The sequence below is a fragment of the Gekko japonicus genome, unplaced genomic scaffold (genome assembly GCF_001447785.1).
Source record: "Gekko japonicus isolate JY-2015 unplaced genomic scaffold, Gekko_japonicus_V1.1 scaffold674, whole genome shotgun sequence".
Taxonomy (NCBI): domain Eukaryota; kingdom Metazoa; phylum Chordata; class Lepidosauria; order Squamata; family Gekkonidae; genus Gekko; species Gekko japonicus.
The window spans coordinates 284,401-304,576 of record NW_015172574.1 but is presented as its reverse complement, the minus strand read 5'-3'; the positions used below and the strand labels follow the sequence as shown (position 1 = coordinate 304,576).

Sequence of the window (20,176 nt, the reverse complement as noted above, 5' to 3'; positions counted from 1 at the left end):
CATAACCTTCAAATTGCCAATCTATACCTTTCTGGCTAAAGATGTTCTCTGTATAACAATAAAGGGGGTTTTTTAAAGGGGGGAGGGGGTGACGGTAGTAGAAAGCAGATACTCTCAGCATGTGGCTCAAGTGGTTAAGGCGCTGAACTGCAGGCTGTGGAAGGTCAGTAGTTCAGCAGTTTGAGACCCGGGTGCCGCATGACGGAGTGAGCTCCCGTCTCTAGTTCCAGCTCCTGCCAACCTAGCAGTTCGAAAGCAAGAAATTGCAAGTAGATAAATAGGTACCACTTCGGTGGGAAGGTAACAGCGTTCCGTGCACCTTGGTGTTTAGTCATGCCGGCCACATGACCACGGAAACGTCTTTGGACAGCGCTGGCTCTTCGGCTTGGAAACGGAGATGAGCACCGCAACCCTAGAGTCGGACTCGACTGGTTTTCAAACAAGGGAACCTTTACCATTTTACTCAAGTAGTCCAAGTGGTCATTTCACCCTTTCTGCTGGAGACAGGGTTGCCAGCCCTTGTCTGGCAACCCCAGGGAGACTGTGGGGAATGCGACTTACCCAAATGGCGACCTTCCAACACTGTGACACCACTTCCGCTTACATAGCTGGACGTGACATCATGACACTGGAAGACAGCTCTTTCTCACCCCTCTTCTCCCACCCCTGCTGCCCCACTGAGTTCTGATAGGGGCAAGAGGAGTGTCGATGGGGTCCCCCCACTGCTGGTGGTGGGCAAACGCCAATCCTAGCTGCAAGCATCTTGGGACATGCACAGGAAAATGCTCCAGCTGAGAGCCCCGTATCATTTTCCTGTGTGACTCTGCTTCACAATGGACAGTTTTTGCTCTTCAAACACGCCTATTGCGCAAGATATGACTTGGTCCCGGCATCTAAGTATTCATCCAGCCAAGGTTGTGCTATTGTAACATCAGCTCAGCAGAGGGAGCCGGCATGACATATTTGCACCAGAATAATGGCAACGACACTGCTTTCTGCAGATATGTAAAAGACTAAGCACAGGCCAGTGGTCTCCAAACTGTTTCAGCCTATGGGCAGTTTTGAAATTCTGACACTGTGTGGTAGGCATGGCCACAAGATGCCTGCCACAGTGAAGAATCTTTTGCCAAAGCAATGTTTTTAAAATTCTGCTCAGCATTCAAATCTCCAGTGGGCTATCAGAACCCTTGCCACCCACTTTCTGAAAACACTTGGTGGGCACCAGGAAAGGCATCAGCAGCCACCATAGTATCCACGGGCGACATGTTGGGCATCCCTGGCATAGGCCATGATTCTACAAGTAGAACTTAACAACAGACATTGAATTTAGTTTCCCGAGAACCTCAATTCCTTCCTTCCTTCCTTCCATCCATCCATCCATCAAGTTTCTGGTCCACATCACTGTAAAATACTTGAAAGTATGCAGGCAGTCCCTGCTGAACTCTCAGAAGCCAGAAAAATAGCCATATAAGATACTGAGGGTGGATCCTACCTCATTCTACCAGTCTACTAAAGTCTTCTTCCAGATTAAGTAGATCTGACCCCAGCAGAAAAGCCAAGTAAACTGGAGAAAGTTTCCTTACATTGGAGGAAGGTTTCAAACTTTCGCATGGGAGGGGTAGCATAGGGGTAAGACCCGCCCCACTCAGTGGTAGAGGATAACCTTCAACATCCTTTCTCCCCCCACAATTAGCAAAAGTGGAATACATTATGCAAACTAGTAAACAAAAAGATGTTATGCAAAATTAGAGAAAGCTTGCCAATATGTCAATCTGATAAAAAGATACAGATGGCAGAATGAAGCTTTCTCTTGGTACAGAATTTGGATTGCCTTGGCACGGACTTTTTTTTAGCATACGCAGAGCCCTCACAGGGTATCTCAATGGTAGAGAAGGCACTTGCACTAAACATCCCATATGGCTGTTCCTGAATAGGACCCTGCGGACATTATTTTGGCATTGAATTGTGATTTATGGCCACGAGTGAAGGAATGAGGCACAGCCAAATGACTGATAGGTCTGCCCCCATTTCTTGTCTCACAGAATGGCAATGAAGAAATGACTTTGGACTGATGATTTGGCACTATCTGTGGAGTCTGAAAATGCACCCTTCCCTGTCCCAACGGCATGGTGATACCTGCGTAATAAGATCATCCCCCCCCCCTTCAAAAACAGCAATGCACCGTTGAATTGCCATGAAACACAAAGGGCAGCAGATGAAAGAAGGGAGCCCTATAACTTTGCAGATCTTTCCACACCACCTATAAGAGACAATATCCATTTACTAGGGCCTGCTGGCTCATGCTGCGTTCAAGGAGAGTAATATTGACTAGGATCCCATCCTAAGTATGCTCTGAAGAGGCAGGGAAATATCCACTTGCCACTCTTGGACTCTCCAGATTACTGATGTAAAAACTGCAGAGGTTAAAGATCTCTGGAAAGGAACAGCTTGTCTGTGTAAGGTACAGGATTCTGTGTCATAATACGGCGCTTTCAAGCATTCTGCATCTTCCACATGCTTTCTCTCCATTATCTTTACATCATCCCTGTAAGGCAGACTGCTGTATGGGGGTGGGTGGGCAGGGTAGGCAGGCCGCGAGGCTTGCCAAAGGCCAGCTCATGAGTTCACTGAAGAGGTAAGATACGAACAGAGAATTTCTGGATCTCTCAATCATTACGCTATATTACTTCTGGTGTGCACATATCCTTCCATCACTCTGCATCTTTACCCTGGCCTTCCTCCAAGACTCAGGCTGGCACACATCTTTCTCCCTTTCCCATTTTTTCATCCTCACAACAACCCTGTGGGGTTGGTGAAGTTGAGGGAGAGGGAGTGGCCCAATGTCACCCAGTGAGCATTAACATTTGAGTCCAGATCTCCCAGATCCTGATCTGATACTCTAACCACTGCACCACACTGTCTCTCTGTAATACCCACTGAACTTCCATTTCCTACAACTCGTCTCAACCCTTCTCCTCCCCCCGGAATGTTGACTTTGATCTCTCACACTTTCGCCAACCTTCAACATGCCCCTCTTTCCTTCCTTCAATTATTCTTTACAGCTTTCTGCACGAGAAATGCACTTTGGCCTCCGATTTTTTGCACAAAGTCATAGAATCACAGAACTGGAAGGGACCTCCAGGGTCATCTAGTCCAACCCCCTGCACAATGCAGGAAATTCACAACTACCTCCCCCCCACACCCCCAGTGACCCCTGCTCCATGCCCAGAAGATGGCAAAAAAAATCCTCCAGGAACCCTGGCCAAAGTGGCCTGGAGAAAAATTGCTTCCTGACCGGAAAGTGGTGTCAGCATTTCCCTGTGCATTTAAGAAAGTCCTAACTCCTCACATCTCCCCTCAAGGAGCGGTCACATTTCCCAAGCATCCCTAACACGACGGTTTGTACTTGAGAAAATGGGACATTTCCTAAGAAGCCCATGCATTCTTAGTCCCAGGGATTTATTTATTTGTAAAAAGGAAGGTTCTTTAAATAGGTGTGCCAGAATGTTATCGATCCTCTTTCCAATTTACTACAGGGCAACTGAATATCACCTTCCTGTCTATGACAACAATGTGCATTGTTCACAGATATGTACAGGGCTTTTCCATACCGAGTATTTGCTGCAGCATGGCTTCTTAATTGCAGCATCCCCCACCCCACATAGTACTGTTTGCCAGTCGTCGTTCTTCCATTTCTTCGTCATTTTTCTAGTGCTTTGTTCAGACCACGCAGGGAAAACTTGAACAAAAAGCAGGAGAGCAATAACCAGCTGGCAAATGATACTCTGTGTAAGGCAGGGGTGAAAAGAAGCAATTTGGAAGCCCACTTGGAGCAGAAACTCAATGTGGAAAAGCCCGCAAAGGTCCTTGTTCTCCAAATCCACTCTCTACACTGTGCCTAATCTAAGGCTTTGGTGAGAGGTCTTCCATTGCTCCAGAGAGAGACAATCTGCTTCCACGCAAGGACGATTCTCTGCTATGCACTTATTGCTGCTGGAAATGGACAGGCATTTGGAGTGGCAATGGAGTAGCCACATGGGGGTAATCTCCATGGAATCCCCTGGTCCCGGCCATTCCTGCCCTCTTCGTTGGTGGAATGCGTTTTTGCTGGCTTAAAAAAAATTACGAGTAGGTATATCATCATAGTGTTATAATGCTGTAGCAATATACTGAATTCTTTTTTAAAAAACTGCCAGCAAAAGCCCACCAGTGGCAGGGGGGAAATTCCAGGTGTGGAGGGGAAATGATGCCAGATGTAAGTGGAGAGGTCCAAAAACCTGCGCATTCCCATCCATGCTACGGGCATGGCTACCCTGACCCTGCTCTTCCCAGAAAGACAGGGGCCAAGGGAATAAAAGATCTGAATGTGTTCCCAAATTTTATATTCTCCAAACATTCTCTGAATATTCAGGTTCGGATCTGGAACTGATGATAAAGATACAAACCCCCGTGTCCAACATCAGCACCTGATAATATCAGACAGCAAATACTGTAGCATTTTGCATTTTTTAAAGATGTCATACATCATGCATTCATTTAGCCAAATCAGGAAACAGGTGAAAAATCCATCACCAGCTGCACTGTCTGAATTTAGATTTCAAATGCAACGCTGCATCTTGGATGTTGATGTTATATTTCAGAATTAAACGTCAGAATCAATATCTAAACAGAAAATGCACCATTACCCTCCCACAAATTTGAAGTTGTTTTTTTTTAAAAAATCTGTTATTCTTTGTAAAGTGTTGTCAAGTTGCATCCCACTTATGGCAACCAGTGTTCCCTCTAAGCTGAGTTAGTGTGAGCTAGCTCACAGTTTTTTAGCCTCTGGCTCACACATTTTTGTCTTAGCTCAGGAAGGATGGTTCCAAATTTATGAAGTAGCCAAATCACTTGCTCACAACTTTGATGCCAGTTGCTCACAAAGTAGAATTTTTGCTCACAGGACTCCACAGCTTAGAGGGAACATTGATGGCAACCCCATAAGGTTTTCAAGACAGGAGATGAACAGAGATGGTCTGCCATTGCCTGCCTCTATGTAGAGGCCCTGGACTTCCTTGGTAGTCTCCCATTCAGTCACTAACTGGGCCGATGCTGGTTAGCTTCTGAGATTTTACAAGATCCAAGTAGCCTGGGCCATCCAGGCCAGGGTAACTCTTGCATTAGTATACACAAAATGTTCACAGAATGTCATTGCACAAGTCTAAAACTAAAATAAAAATGAGCAAAATCTTCTGAAAACTCAGTTGGTTTGTGAGAAAGGGTGAAGCCCCTTTTCTTTCCAGTTCTTCTCCCAAGGTCCCTAGGTTCAAGGCATGGGATATGAAATCTCACCAGCAGTTGAAACTTGAAAACCTGGGAGGTTTGGCAACAAAACCAGGATGCTCACACTTTACAAGCAGGTCTCCAGACTTGCACGAGCTCTTGTGTTTCTACTAATTTCATTATACAACGTTCTAGTTTTATAGTTTATCATCTGAATGTCTGAATCTGCCTCTTGGATTAAAAATGTCAGAGAGTTGTCAGATTTTGCAATCTCGTCTTGAAACTTCAGACCTGTGGATTGAAATCCACATTTTGCACTATGATTAGCTTTGTTTCAGGTCTTGATCTCATCTAAAGCTCCACTCCTTCACTTCATTCTGGATTATCTTCCTATTTATTTTCTCCATTTCTCACCTTCACCCTCCCCCTCATCGTTCAGATCCTCTGTTTTGTTTATGGAGAGGAAAACAAAGCCCCAACCCCCCCCCCACCTGAACATCTGTATAACATTGCAATAGTAATCTGTGGTTTCCTGATCTATGTATTGGCAATTAAAAAAAAAAAGATTAATCTCAAGGGGATGAAAAACTAGTCCAGCTCCTACAAAAACACAAATGAAAGATATTTATTCACAGTTCAGTAGTTTACCAAGGATGCACACAATTCAGGGCATAACTATGCTGAACATTACTGTGGGACCCCGCCAAAGAACTGTGGGGACTGTAGTTTGGTAGGGGTACTGAGAATTCACTATTCCAGATCCTGACTCCTCTCCACAGAATTACAGCATTCCCTGGGAGGAAGGGTGGCTTAAAGCTGTAGAACAAAGTTCGAGTCTAGTAGCACCTTAAAGACCAACAAAATTTTCGAGCTTTTGTGAACTTTCACTAATGAAGTAAGTTTCGACTCACAAAAGCTTACACCCAGGAAAATTGTGTTGGTCTCTAAGTGCCACTGGACTCAAATTTTGCTCTGCTACCACAGCCACCCACCTGAAACTTTGAATCTGCAGTGCAGCAAGACATGCTACAGTCTTGTCCATTTGGGGAGCATGTCTGCTTTGATGGAGCCTCCTATGGGCCTAAATCACCAGCTGTCACCAGCAAGCTACTGCAAGAAGGGATGATGCCTCAGAGCAACCTCACCAACAATACACTTGGCAGCAACACCAGGATTCCCTATTCAGCCCCCTGTGGGATGTCCTTCCAGTAAGGCATGTCAACAACTAGGTTTCGGAGCCCTGATCTCATTGGCTGTCCAAATTCCCAGGAGCCACTGCAAAAAGCAGGGCTTGAATAAAGCTGTCCTGTCTAGGGGCAAGCTGACTATGGCTCAGCATTTCTCCTCTATTGACCTGCCTGTCCTTGGACCTCCACCTCTCCTCAGCTGGGCTGCCTGTCCTTCCTTCGTACTTATTCTCAAGTTTCCCTTCCTTTTGCCTTCCTGGACCTGACTTTGTCTCTGCCTGGGAACAGCCCCTGCTCTGCTTCCCGCCTGGCTCCAGCTCCATCCTAGTTTTGCACTTACCAAACCTTTCCCAGGAACTCTGATCTTACAGTCCCATCCTAAACAAAGTTGTTGTAGGTGGTGCTGAAAAGTGCTGTCAAGTTGCAGCCGACTTATGGCGACCCCATACGGTTTTCGAGGCAAGAGAGAAACAGAGGTGGTTTGCCATTGCCGTAATGACCCTGGGCTTCCGTGGTTGTCTCCTGTCCAAATACGAACAAAGGCCAACCTTGGTTAGCTTCTGAGATGTGGAGAGATCGTGTTAGCCTGGCTATCCAGGTCAGGGTAAGCAGAGTTATACCCTTCCAATTCCACTGAAGGCTTAGGTGGGTGTGACTCTGCTTAGGAGGGCGCTATTAAAGATGTACCATCTTGCCCATAAACTGGACTTGGTGTCACCAACCCTGCTGAGCAGTCAAATGATGCCGGTTTTCAAGAACTGCTGTCCCAAACCCCACCTTGTTTCCTGTTTAATTTGCCACACTCCTGTTCTTCTTTAAGTAACTAAACAAAATAAAAACCCAGCAACAAAGCCACACTCCAGGCACAGCCAAGTGTTGAAAAGCTTTTCCAAAATGCAGACCTAGCTATTTAACAAAGGCCCTGTTGATTTCGCAGAACACCGTAGTTTTTTAGGAAAGGCTGACAGGTGGATTTCGCCCAGTCATTTCTCTTCAAAGGCTGCAGCTGACAACCAGTGGTCTATAGAAGGCCACCAATTGCCTCACATCTCTCATAAAACATCCTTCAGTACTCAGCAGTGAACTAAATAGTTCAGTGCCTTAGGGCTGCCAACCTCCAGGTGGTGGCTGGAGATCTCCTGCTATTACAACTGATCCCCAGGCGACAGAGATCAGTTCCCCTGGAGAAAATGGCCATGTTGGAAGGTGGACTCTATGGCAATACACTCCATTAATGACCCTCCCCTCCTAGGGCTGCCAAGTGGGGGCGGGGAACCCCCCGCTTTGGAGGCCCGATTTCCGCCGCAGTGGAATCGGGCCCCGGGGGGAACTCCGCCCCCCAAAGCGTGACGCAGCCACGTTGCTCACATTGAGGGTGTGGCCCAGATCGTCGGGAGAAAAACCATATGGTTTTCCCCCCGACGATCTGGGCCACGCCCCCAACGTGAGCGACGTCGCACGTCACTTCCGTTGATGTGCTGGTGGCGCGCACGCGCACCCGGAGCCGGCTCTCAGACCCGTCGGAGCCTCCCCCGCCGGTGAGTTTGAGGGACTTGGCAACCCTATCCCCTCCCCATTACACTCCATGAATGACCCTCCTCAGGCTCCACCCCCCAATCTCCACATATTTCCCAACCCAGAGCTGGCAGCCCTACAATGCCAGTTCTGTAAGTTAAATGCCTGTTCTAGGGAAAGGAGAGAGGGAAACTTTCCGGATATCTTTAAGCAAGGCAACATAGACATTTCCTATAGTTTTTCCTCCTTCCCCAAGCTGTTTGTGAGGACATTTGTCTTCTCTTGCTTGCTTTCTGGTTTTACCTGTTTCAGCTATCTGTTTCACTACTTGAAAACATGTGTGTGTGTGTGGGTGTGGGGGGTAAAGATCACCTGGTCCCCTCCACCTGTACTGCAAGCCCAATAAAGACTGGGCCCTCACAGCAGGGTCAGTTTTTCCCCTATAATGGCGGCGGTCACAGGTCAAATCTGTGGCTGCAGTAACATCTAGTTTGGCCCTCGCACACACTTTTATGAGGTAACAATAGATTTGTCACCAGGGTAGTAATGGGAAATGGTAGTACCTATTGCAGTATATGCAGACAGAAGATGAATGTGGGTTTATTTCGCAATAGCATTTAAAGACACATTCCAGAAAGAATGCATGTATGTTATAATGAATGCTTCACAATCCTTTCCAGACTTTACGTCCATGTGTACTGGGAGCCTGGCAACTGCGTGTATCGGGAAGTGCCATGTTTGTTTGTTTGTTTGTTTATTTAATTTGATTTATAGACTGCCCTCCCCTGTTCACCTCAGGGTGGTGAACAACATCGCAATAAAACATTCCAATAAAAGCTATACAATCAGTTTGACAATTTAAAAACCACAAACAATTATTATCCTATCTTAAATTGGGTTTTAACTTGGTTATATCTTACCCTGTTAGGGGAGGAAAGAAGGAAGAGGCCAGGCTTGATGGAAACCATCGCCATCCCCAGCTATAGGCCTGGCAGAATATCTCTGTCTTACAGGCCCTGCAGAATTGCACTAGGAACTGTTCAATCTGCTGTACTCCCCATATGCACAACCAAACTGGAGAAGCATAAAGCACGCGTGGTAATACAAGCGTCTTACAGGCTCTCAGAAGTTAGTTCAGTTTTCTCTTTGACAAACTGAACGTGTTCGAGTCAAGACAGGTTGGACTGAAACATGGCCCCTGGATATCTGAATTCATTAACCACTTGCATTGAGTGTACATCAAATCTCTAGCTTTTAATTAGTCGCTTCCTAGATTTTGTAAATATCATGGTTTTAGATTTATCGAAATTAATCTCTAAGAGTTCACTGCTACGGTAAGTCATGAAGGCTTTTATTGCTCGCTTTAGACCAATCTGTACGAGCTGTTTAATTTGTTAGAGTTGTCAGAGTAGAGATTCATAATTAGTTTCAGCAATCTGGTGGACAAATGTGTGGCATAAAGCTTGTTCCATAAATGAGCCTGAGACACAGTCCCTGTTTCAGGCCAAGCAATCTCAGTTCAAAAACATTCAATTTGTTGTCGAAGGCTTTCACGGCCGGAGTTCATTAGTTGTAGATTTTCCGGGCTGTAAGGCCATACAACTAACATTCAGTTCGTCAAATAGAAAACTGAAGCAACTTTGTTAGCACTAGGGCCGCGGTCACACGGACCTCTTACCGCGCTAGTTTTCCCGCAGTTCTTCTATCCGCGACATTTTATATCGCTTGGAGGTGGTCAGACGGTCCCTCTGTCTTCTGCTTCACTCGCGCGAAGTACTGATCACACAGCGCGCCGTCCCCGCGGCGGCGCAGGGTTTTTAAAAAAACAACACCTGTGCATGCGCTTGTCTTCCCATGCGCATGGCCGAATTATGGCTTGAACAAGCAACGTCGGCGTTACCAAACTGTCAATACACGTGATCGAAGACGTAAAGAAAACGGGGTTAAACATGCGCTTGGGCATACATACAAACTAAAAAGACCAAAATAAAAGCTAGTGCCTGTTTGCACATGCACATAACTTAAACCGGAAACACACAAAAAAGGGGGGGAGGGTAGCGCGGTCACGGCAGATTGCTGTCCAGATACCAAAACTACGGATACAAAGTGCGAGATATCGGAAAAACATCTGTTCCAACGGGTGTCAGAAAACGCGGATAAAAAGAGCGAAAACCACAGGACTCAGCCTGCTTCGGTGCGGGAGGCGGGTTTGCCAATATGAACAGGAAACTTTAATGCACGAGGGATCAGCAGCGAAGCCGCACTAAATGTCCATGTGACCTGACCCTAAGATGATCTTTATTCACCCAAAGGTGCTCAGTATATACCAACACTTCTGAGAGCCTACAAGATGCTTGTATTACCACGTATGCTTTATGGTTCACCAATTTGGTTTTCAGGCCCAGTGAAACTACTCAACAAGCTTTAGACAAGCTTTTCCTGTAAAATCCTTGCTCTACCCTGGCGCATACCATCTTCCGTTGCACAGCTTGAAAGGGACCTTCCAAATATCTCAACCTTGATATGGAAAGCCATTGTCCCCCTTCACATCATCGTTTGGAGGCTATACATTGCTGGCCTGATTCCGAGTAAAGCGATACAGGGACGGGAGTTTCATACAGTGATTTTCATTCCCTTAATGAGCCATCTCTGAAGTGCTCTGGCCATTTCAAACAGTGCTGTCCCCCCCCCCAATCTTTTTTTCACTGCATGGTCTTTCTCATGGTTGTTGGATTTTTTTTTAATCATTCTAAGTTGGGGACCATAGACCTAGAGCAAAATAGCAGCGATTTTTAAAAAACGCAAGAAAGGAAGGCTGCACGGTGGGAAAGGGTGATGGTGGGGAATTGGCACTATTGGAAGCGCTGCAGACATTTTAAGCAACAGGCTACAGCAATTCAGAACCACAAAGAAGAGGTGAAAACAGAAGAAAGCAGTTTACCTCGAAAATGGCTCAACCCCACTTTGCCAACTGGACACAAGCGACTGTCCTTTGTCAGCAGTTGATTCATTGTCACATGTCTTTTTCTGCTGTCCAAAGTATGTCGCAGCCAGGGAGAAATTCCTCATAAAGTGGCTTTCAAAATATTCAACCACTTCAAATGTTCATAAATTAAGATTATTTTTAAGTAATTACGGCAAAACTTGCACAATTGATGAAGCTAAATTCAGCTTTGTCGTTATTTCCAGCCTCTAAATGTTCTTTGGTGTATGGCCTATGGCTACTAAGCCTGAATAAAGTATACGTAATGGCAATATGCACTGCCACAATACACGCAGTTGTCTGAGCAGAGGACTGCATGTATTTTGCATATGAATACAGCTTTTGGTATGTGTGAACCAGAATCCTGGAAAGTGAATTCACGTGCATCAAAGCTGTATGCGCATGCAGTATTTCACATTCCCCTGTTGCCAGACCCCTGCCGGGGGTGAGGAACCCACCCCCAACTTCCCTGCTGCCGGTGGGGGGAAATCCCACCCCCAACTGGCCCGAAAGGCAACATGATGACATCATCCAGAAGTTACATAATCATATCACCAACCTCACAACGATGCTCCAGTTTTGGGCAAAACTCTATGGTAAAATTGCCTACAAACCACAGAGTTTTGCCCAAAAACTAGAGCATCACCCCCAATGTTGGCTATGTGATGATGTCATTGTGCCCCACGCACAAAGCACACAGCAGAAGATCCCAGAAAGGACCAAGGATTCCCCCTCTGGCTGCCAGGTAGGACCTGACAACCCTACGGTGACTGTGTGTATCAGGTACATCATGGGTAGTGTGCGCTCCTGATATGTGTGGTTGCCAGCTCCTGGTATTGTGTATATAAAGTCTGAAAAGGGCTACAGTGAATATGTTATGTGAAATCAAAAGCTCTAGAGTCCCTGATCATACATACAGAGCCTACCTGCATACAGTCTGAACACACACTGGCCCTTTCAGAAGTTATGTCAGTGAGGCCACAGGATGACCAGTGAACACAATCCCACTCTTCCTATAAATGCATTCTCCGTACATACATGCCACATGTGTCCAGTTCTAGCAAATGCGCAATCTTCCAGGGCCCAGTTTAGGAATCTTTTCCATTTGCATGGGGTGAACTGAGCGTGTTTCTTCTCCATGCACCTAATTTGTCCAATGGTCCTATTTATGTAATTCTTCCACAGGGGTTGCCTGCATGGGCCTCCTTGCAGAAGGCTTACATCCCACAAGTTATTTTAGGTGCATGACAGAGTGCATCTTCACCATGTGACTGGATTGATGGCTGGGTAGAGAGTCTGAACTGGGCCTAGGAACTGAATCAAGTACATAATGTGCAAATGGAGGACACATACGCACAAACACTCCAGAAGAATTAGGATTCCACATTAACCCTTTGAATAATCTGATGTGGAAATGTGACACAACTTAAAATAGTACAATTCCTACCAGATCAGGAGACAAGCACTGTTGACAATGGACAGCCAAGAAAAAGAACCCCCAAAGAACGATCAGCTAAAATCACTACGGAAAAGTGTGCAAAGAGTTAAAGAAAAAATATGCTACGTAAAGTCTCTCAAACAGTGATTAAACCTGTTTAAAGCTTGAGGTAAAAACTGTTATCAGTAACATAAAATGCATCGTCAACAGTGTTTCAGACTTTCGGCCTTTATTTCCTTGAAGCCCCCTGAAACAAAGGGAATCCTTGTGCGTCAGAGAGGATTCTGGGGCACATTGTAAGGCACACAGTGCCTCATTATCACTGCATGTGAACCGAATATTCTTTAGAAAGAAGCCTTCTTTACCGCCCTTCCACATCTCTGTCTATGAGGGACATTTATCCATCGTTCCTGATCCTCTCATTGAGGAGTTGCTAAATAGCTTCTTCTAAAGAGCCCAAGGGCTCCCCAGAACACAGTCTGAAAACCACTGCATTTGGTTATTCCAGAATACTTAGTAATGTCTCCTATAACCAGGCCTATCTTATTATGAGACACTGACAAATATCAATTTTAGTGCTTCAGGCCTCCAGCCACTGGCCTGTAATTTTTTAAAAAGTCCTCAGACCTCAAAACAAGCCATACTATTGTCAACTATACTAACTAGGCTTGCCAGCCCCTATGTCCAGGCAGGGGATCCTCCGATTTCAGGGGCTTTCCCCCACCATGGACCAGCTGGCTGGTGGGGGAAAGCCCACCCCTAAACAGGGACGTCGCCATGCAACATTCCCAAGATGATGATGTCACCCAGAAGTGACCTCATTGCGTTGGGGACATCACACAAGGGACGTTCTGGTATTTGGGCAAACTCTATGGCTTGAGGAAAAACAACCCACATTGTTTAGCTCAAGTACCAGAGTGTTCCCCTGCAATGTCCCCACCCACCCCTGGAATGCCCCCCCCGCCAAAGCGAAGAGGGGACCTGGCAACCCTAATACTACCCATTTAATTTTGGGGTAGAAAGTAGAGTCAGAATGTGCCTCCAGACTAAACAACCTTCTTGAGAAACTGGATAAAAAGGTGAGGAACACTGAAAGCTCACCATACAGTACAGTTGCTAATTCCCTGCTGGGGGTGGGGGATTCTCCAGCCCGTGTTTCTTGCTTCCTGCCACCTCTCCAAGTGTAGCAGGAGAAAATGTTTTTAAAATTGCCATTCGGCTGATGACATGATGTCACTTCCAGGAAGAACCTGGAAGTACTGTCACACCTCTTTAGGAATTTCCAGAATATGGTAAAACCATAGAGTTTTCAGTGATTCCTAGAGATGACAGACATCATTTCTGGGGGAAAGCCTCAGTCCTTGCCAGGAATCACCAAAATTCTATGAGTTTACTGTAGAGTTTCCAGAGATTCCTAGAGAGGCACAATAGGATGTCTGGGTTTTTTCTGGAAGTGATGTCACACCATCACCAATAGCTCCCCCATGCCCACACCCATATTCTGCTGGTTGCCAGGCCAGGTCTGGTAACCCTGGTGTACTCTCATCTGAGGTTTTAAACGTTTAAGATTTAATAATCAAGATTCATTAAATTTGGGCATCAAAATAACATGTCATCTTGATACCAAAACCCTTTATCAATCTAGATTTTTTATACATATATATCTCGGGTTCAGGTTCTTTTGTGTTAGCTTCAATACTGGTGTCCATCCCAGAAATGGGATCATAGGGAAATCATAAAAGAATTTTAGAAGCAAGGAAAAGAGAATGTGAAAATGGACTTGAAATTTCTGTCAAGAGTTGGGCAGAAGATAATTTTGCTAGAACTGATAGGCAACTTTCCCTCAATATATGGAGAGGTCCCCAACCCTACAGAACCCCTGGGCACTTTTGGAATGTTGAGAAAGGGTAGTGGCTGCCATCACAAAATGGCTGCTATGGGAAGTATGAACAATCACAAAAAAGCTGTCATGGGAGCATCAGATAACTTCTGGAAGTTCCAAGCCTAGTCTCCTCCTATAACGGGGCAACTATTTCTTTCTTGGGCACTCCCTCCACACTCAAAGGTGCTGCCTCCTTGGGTCTTCTGAAGTACATCTTGCTCTAATGAAGTAAAGGAAAGCCAAGACTGACTCTTTGGTCTAGGGAAGAGGTGCGTTAGGGAAGAAGTAAGTGGGAATCAGGAAACACATCAGTGGGCACCATGGTGCCCATGCTGGGGATCACTATGGTAAAACTGTCTCATGGACGCAAATCCTATGCAGTAATCAATTTGCCCCCATGACACTATTTTTTACCACATTAATACTGAAATGGGAACTGTGAATCATGGCAACTATTCCCGTTTCAACTAAAGCTGTATGAATGGGTCTAAATTTGGGGGATGGGAAGTATGTCAGAGAAATAAAAATAAACCCATCGACCTAAAAGTGAGGTTGCATTCCAGGAGGATGAGGATGAGAAAAGAAGAAAGGAAAAGAGGGACTTAGTACAGTCCACATCCACGCAAATTGTTGGCAATGATCACATCAGTTACAGCATCAAAGACAAACTGAATGTTGTTGGTGTCGGTGGCGCAGGTGATGTGCGTATAGATCTCCTTGTTGGATGACTTGTTCTTGCTCTCATACTGAGACTGGATGTAAGTCACAGCTTCAGTGAAAGAACCAGGACCTGCAAGAGAGAAACAGGAAGCCAGGAGAAAGCCTGTCTTGATACATAGAAGAAGCCCCCTCCATCCAAACTGACCTCCCCCCCCCCAGATTTGCACACAACTTGTAAAAGAAGATAAACAGAGTTCAGCATTTGCAGAATCAGAGTTTCAGTTTCTTCAAATAATCTGTATTGCTTGATCTCAAGCCAGCCTTGCCACGACAAAATTCTACGCCAAGACTCCTCAAAATTCACCTAAAAGGCACTTGATGGTTGTCCATACAGTCAATAATACGATGGCTTTCTGGATGAGTCAGTCAATAAAACCAGCATTTATGCAGTGTACAAATAACTGTACACACAGGGTTGGTTCCAGGCAGCTCTTACACTCAGTCTTGCCCAATTCCTCCTGCATTCCACATGACTTTTGCCCACACATGTCCCACAATTCCCAGCACAGCCTTTTTGGAGTGGTCAAAAGGGACCCCTTTCCTTTTTTCACCAGCAGGAAACTAATTGTATTAAAACCATATTACCTCTGTAAATGCTACAAAAATGCTATAAAAAAGTCCTGCATTCATGGATAGGAGCCTGAAGATGAGAGACTTGCCTAGTGCTACCTACAGAGTTTATGACTCAGGTGAGTACTATCCTTAGCAGACTTATATCCTTCTAAGAAAATGTAATTCTGTTTAGGATTCTATTTAGGATTCTGTTTAGGATTGCACTGTAAGGCTTAGACAGATGAGCCAATGATAGGGCACCTCAGGCATCTCTTCCACAACCTTGGTTAGCCTTAGGGACCTGCAGGCAAGGGAGAGGGGGTTTAGTATCTGAACCTCCACAGGATTTTGTTATTGGCAACGGGCTCCTCTGTTCCAGGATTAGCATGTTAAAAAGAGAAAATATGTGTTTATACAGGACACATCTTTTCTCCTTTGAAATGCTCATACGGAAAGGAGGGGCTAGTTTCCAACAGTGAAACTGAGTGAAGGTTGAAGGGTTAACTCTCTTCCTTCCCTGCAGAGCACCAAGGCAAATTGAGGTGGCACAAAACTTAAATTTTATTTTGCAGATGCAATGAGATTCCTTGGAGCCCTTAGCCACAATGCAGCAAAATCAAAAACACTTTGTCTTTTGCTGAGGTTAATTTTTCCTCATTATCTATCACCAAGAAATCCATGGAGAAAGATGAATAAGTAATAGGTTTTCTTTGTATTTAAGGAGAAGTACATATACAAAGCCAACTTTTCCTTCCTGGAAATTTTGCCAAATCTCTAAGCGGTACATGTGAATGTTGTTTCCACACTGAAGTTTCCAATCTAGTGAGCTTTTTAAAAAGAATCCACATGATATTGTGCTTTCATCATGTTCGATGCATCTTTTCCTCACCCTTTCCCCCAAACTTGCTTTGCTATGAGCTTTTTGGGAAGTGAGCTATCACACCCTCTGGACAGCAAGCTGTTTATTTTCTATTCACATCCTATGTGGATCCTATCCACATCAGTGTCCTATCCACATCAGTGTCATTTTCCTTCTCTCAAGCTGTCATAGCCACCATTTTCCTCACTGCACTGTCAGAGGAATCTTTAGGGATTAAAAAAATTGGTAATTGCTATAGTGATGTAACACTCTTGCACTATAACTATTACCAATCCCCCACCAAAAAAAGAAGAGATTGGACTTATACCCCACCCTTCATTACCCAAAGGTGTATCAGGCTGCGATCACACACACTAAATAATCCACTTTCCAACTAGATTTTTACTGTGTGAACTGGTAAAATCCAATTCAAAAGTGGATTGAAAGTGGATTATTTAGTGTGTGTGATTGCAGCCTCAGAGCAGTTTACAATCTCCTTTCCCTTCCCTTCTCCACAACAGACACCCTGTGAGGCAGGTGGGGCTGAGAGAGCTCTGAGAGAACTGCTTGTGAGAGAACAGCTCTGAAAGAACTCATAACTGACCCAAGGTCACACCAGCAGCTGCATGTGGAGGAACGGGGAATCAAACCCGGTTCTCCCAGATTAGAATCCATGCTCCTAACAACTATACCAAACTGGCTCTCAAAGTCCTCAAGGGTCATCCAATAGCAATGCAGGGGGGAAAACATAGGAAAAATGGTGGTTGATGGAGTTAAGTATATGGCAGATTGGAAGCTCAATTGTCAATGAGAATGTCTCTGTAACTGCAGAGGCAATTATTGTAAAATGGAAAGCCCTCACTGTGTGGAAGCAACCTCAGTTCTGGACAATCTTTATGGAAACCTTCTTTCCCCCTCTACATTTGAAGAAAGATTCACTGAAGATATGCTTAGTTTCATATGATCAAGACCACAGTGTGAGAGGGCCAAATTCACCTACAGAACTTGCATCCTTAGAGATTCTCCCAGTCCAAGCTGGAATGCTGCAAAAAGGCAGCCAAGTTTTAGGGCTGGCTGGGACATTTCTGTCTCCATGTGAAGGCTGCCCCAAATAGTTTCCATGCAACCTATGAGTCCCCATGCTGTGGCTGTAAAATTTAAAACTGAGAGAGAAATCTTCTGGTCGAATGGTGTACCAGAAAATAATGTTGGTGGAAAGTTAATCAAAATCAGGGCCCCTTGATTCTGAACTCTGTCACATGACTGTATGAACAACATCAGGGCTAATATTCCTGGTTTGGGGAATTCACAGTCCCACAGCATAATGATTTTCAAGCATCTGGCCTTAAGGAGACCTTTGTTTCTCTATCACAAGTCTTCCCAGAAACTCGGGGTAGTGTCAAGGCTTTCCTCCTTCGCCATTTCATCCACACAACAACCCTTTGAGTTATGTTAGGCTGAGAGAATACAATGGCCCAGTATTAGATGAACTAGATGGGACTCAAAACTGGTCACCCAGTGTGAGGTGCCAAGGTGGGACCAGCCAGGACTTAACATCCTAAAACCTGCACTATGAGGCCAACTGCACTATAGAAGACAGGGAAAGTCTGGAGCAGATGCAGTTCACCAGCACCATATGGGCTGCCCTGGGACCAATCAGGACAGCAAGCTGTCTATAAAGTCCAGGCTTTATAGTCTGAGTGGCTTCTCAACTGTCAATAGCTGAAGCCTAAACCTAAGCCTGGATGTTAAACCTAAGCCTAAGTATAGGCCTAAACCTAAGCCTGGCCCTCTCAAGTGTCCCCCTAAATGCTGGGTCTTTGGGCACATGGACAGATCAATCTGTCTTATACTGAATCAGGCCATCAAAGTCAGTATTGTCTATTCAGGCTGGCAACAACTCTCCAGGGTCTCAGATGGAAGTCTTTCACAGTACCTCCTACCTGAGCCTTATAACTGGAGACTAGCAGGAAAGCCCGTTGTGAAAGCAATACAACGAGATCTAGAAAGAGGCTCTGGGGCAGTGCTCTGGCTTTGGGCAAACAGTGTCAATTTGCTGTGGTGACCTCAGCAGGGTATAATGACAGAGTCCACTGTTTTCTCCAGAGGAACTGATCTCTGCTACCTGAAGAGCAGTTGTAATTGTGAGTAATCTGTAGCCCTCACCTGGAGATTGGCAGCAATTGTTACCCAGGACAAAATGGCTGGTTTGGAGGGTGGAGTCTATGGCATTCTACCTGTCTGAGGTCCCACCCCTCTGCAAACCCCACCCTCTCCAGGCTCCACCCCTCAAATCCCCAGGAATTTGTCAGCATGTAGTTGGCAACCCCATCTCCTTCCCAGCTAGCCACCAACCTACCATTATCTGCCCCTTTGACTTCAGCTGACTTCTGCCCTCCCTTCTGCAGAGCAGTTGTAATACTGAGTGCTCTCCAGCCCTCACCTGGAGATTGGCAACAATGGTTCCCTATGTGAGACTGACTGGTTTGGAGGGTGGAGTCTATGGCAGTGTACCTGTCTGAGGTCCCACCCCTCCTCAAACCTCACCCTCTTCAGGCTCCATCCCTCAAATCTCCAGGAATTTCCCATCTGGAGTTGGCAACCCTATCAGGACTGGCCCCAATGTGTTTTCTCCCAAAGGCCAAAGTAGGTGACAGGACCAAGCTTAGTTGCCTACCAACAGGCACTGAGGGGAATGTAGGGTTGCCAGCTCTAAGGAGGGAAATACCTGGAGGTTTGGGGGGTGGATTCTGTAGAGGGCCGGGCGACGGAGGCATCGGCCTTCTGTCGCCCGCCTTGCCCCCCCAATCTCGGCCATACCATACTAGTAGCCAGTAGTAATGGGAGAATTGATTCCGAGAGCTGTTGAACCATGAAGCTCACTGATGGCTGTTAGTAGTTCCTTATCTTTTGATTTTAATATAACTCACTCATTCTGAGATAATTCACATGTGAATATAAATCAATTAAAACTCACTTTATGTTTTTTGTTATATGTGTTTAGCAGTCAAACCACTGAACCCCACTAAATTTCTAAAGATTTGTGAAAGAAACACTTAGTGCTACACAAAAGTAAAGAACGATTGTGTGGGTAGTTTGTACTCACGCAGTGGTGGTTTGCACATCATGCCAGCTTTTGCTAAAGTTCTGTTTCAGTTCATTCATCAAGTTGATACCAAGTTTTTGTTTTATTTCCACAAGATGCTTCTCTTTGGCTACTAACACTTGTCGTAAAGTTGAGATTTCATCTTCTAGCTGAAGAGAATTAAACAACAGCAGCATTATTTTCAAGCATTAGTTTAGTATCAGATGTAATAACAAGTTAGTTTGGGGGATCCTAGATTTGTATGTTGCATCAGGCTTCCTCCCTGTTCCCCTTATACACAAATTGAAAACTCACTGCTTTCATGGCAACCCAAGATTAAATTGTGACTTGAAATCTTGGTTTGCAGAAAAGAGAACCAACTCCATCCCACCTTTTTCTTACTTTCATCTTGTTCTCATCCTTGCATCCTCCTTTCTCAAACTTCCATTTCCCTTCTCTTTATCATCCTTGGTGTTTTGCCATATTGCTACAGTACAAATTGCCACTAACAGGAAACACTACAGCATGTAGAAAGCTGTCTCACAATACAGCAAAATACTGCAGCATATATTTCACTGCTATTTATTTTTGGAGAGCCTAGATTAATATAAATCTATGAATTATAAATATTTATGGTATAGACAGAGCATTTTACTTTGGATTGTGGTTTGCAAACTAGGTATCATTGAATGA

The 20,176-nt window shown here is 45.2% G+C and overlaps 1 protein-coding gene across 9 annotated transcripts in view; it reads right to left on the bottom strand.

The window, feature by feature from the left end:
- The window catches only part of GNAO1 (guanine nucleotide binding protein (G protein), alpha activating activity polypeptide O), a 280,020-nt gene that overhangs the window by 17,329 nt on the left and 242,515 nt on the right, over positions 1 to 20,176 (bottom strand). For 8 of the 9 annotated variants that reach the window (XM_015421406.1, XM_015421408.1, XM_015421403.1 and 5 more), the window contains one exon: positions 14,870 to 15,057. The exons of the other annotated variant lie outside the window; for it this stretch is intronic. In XM_015421406.1, coding sequence (XP_015276892.1) covers positions 14,870 to 15,057 — 188 coding nt within the window. Of the gene's footprint in view, positions 1 to 14,869; positions 15,058 to 20,176 lie in introns of those variants that run through there. 9 annotated transcript variants of the gene reach the window in all.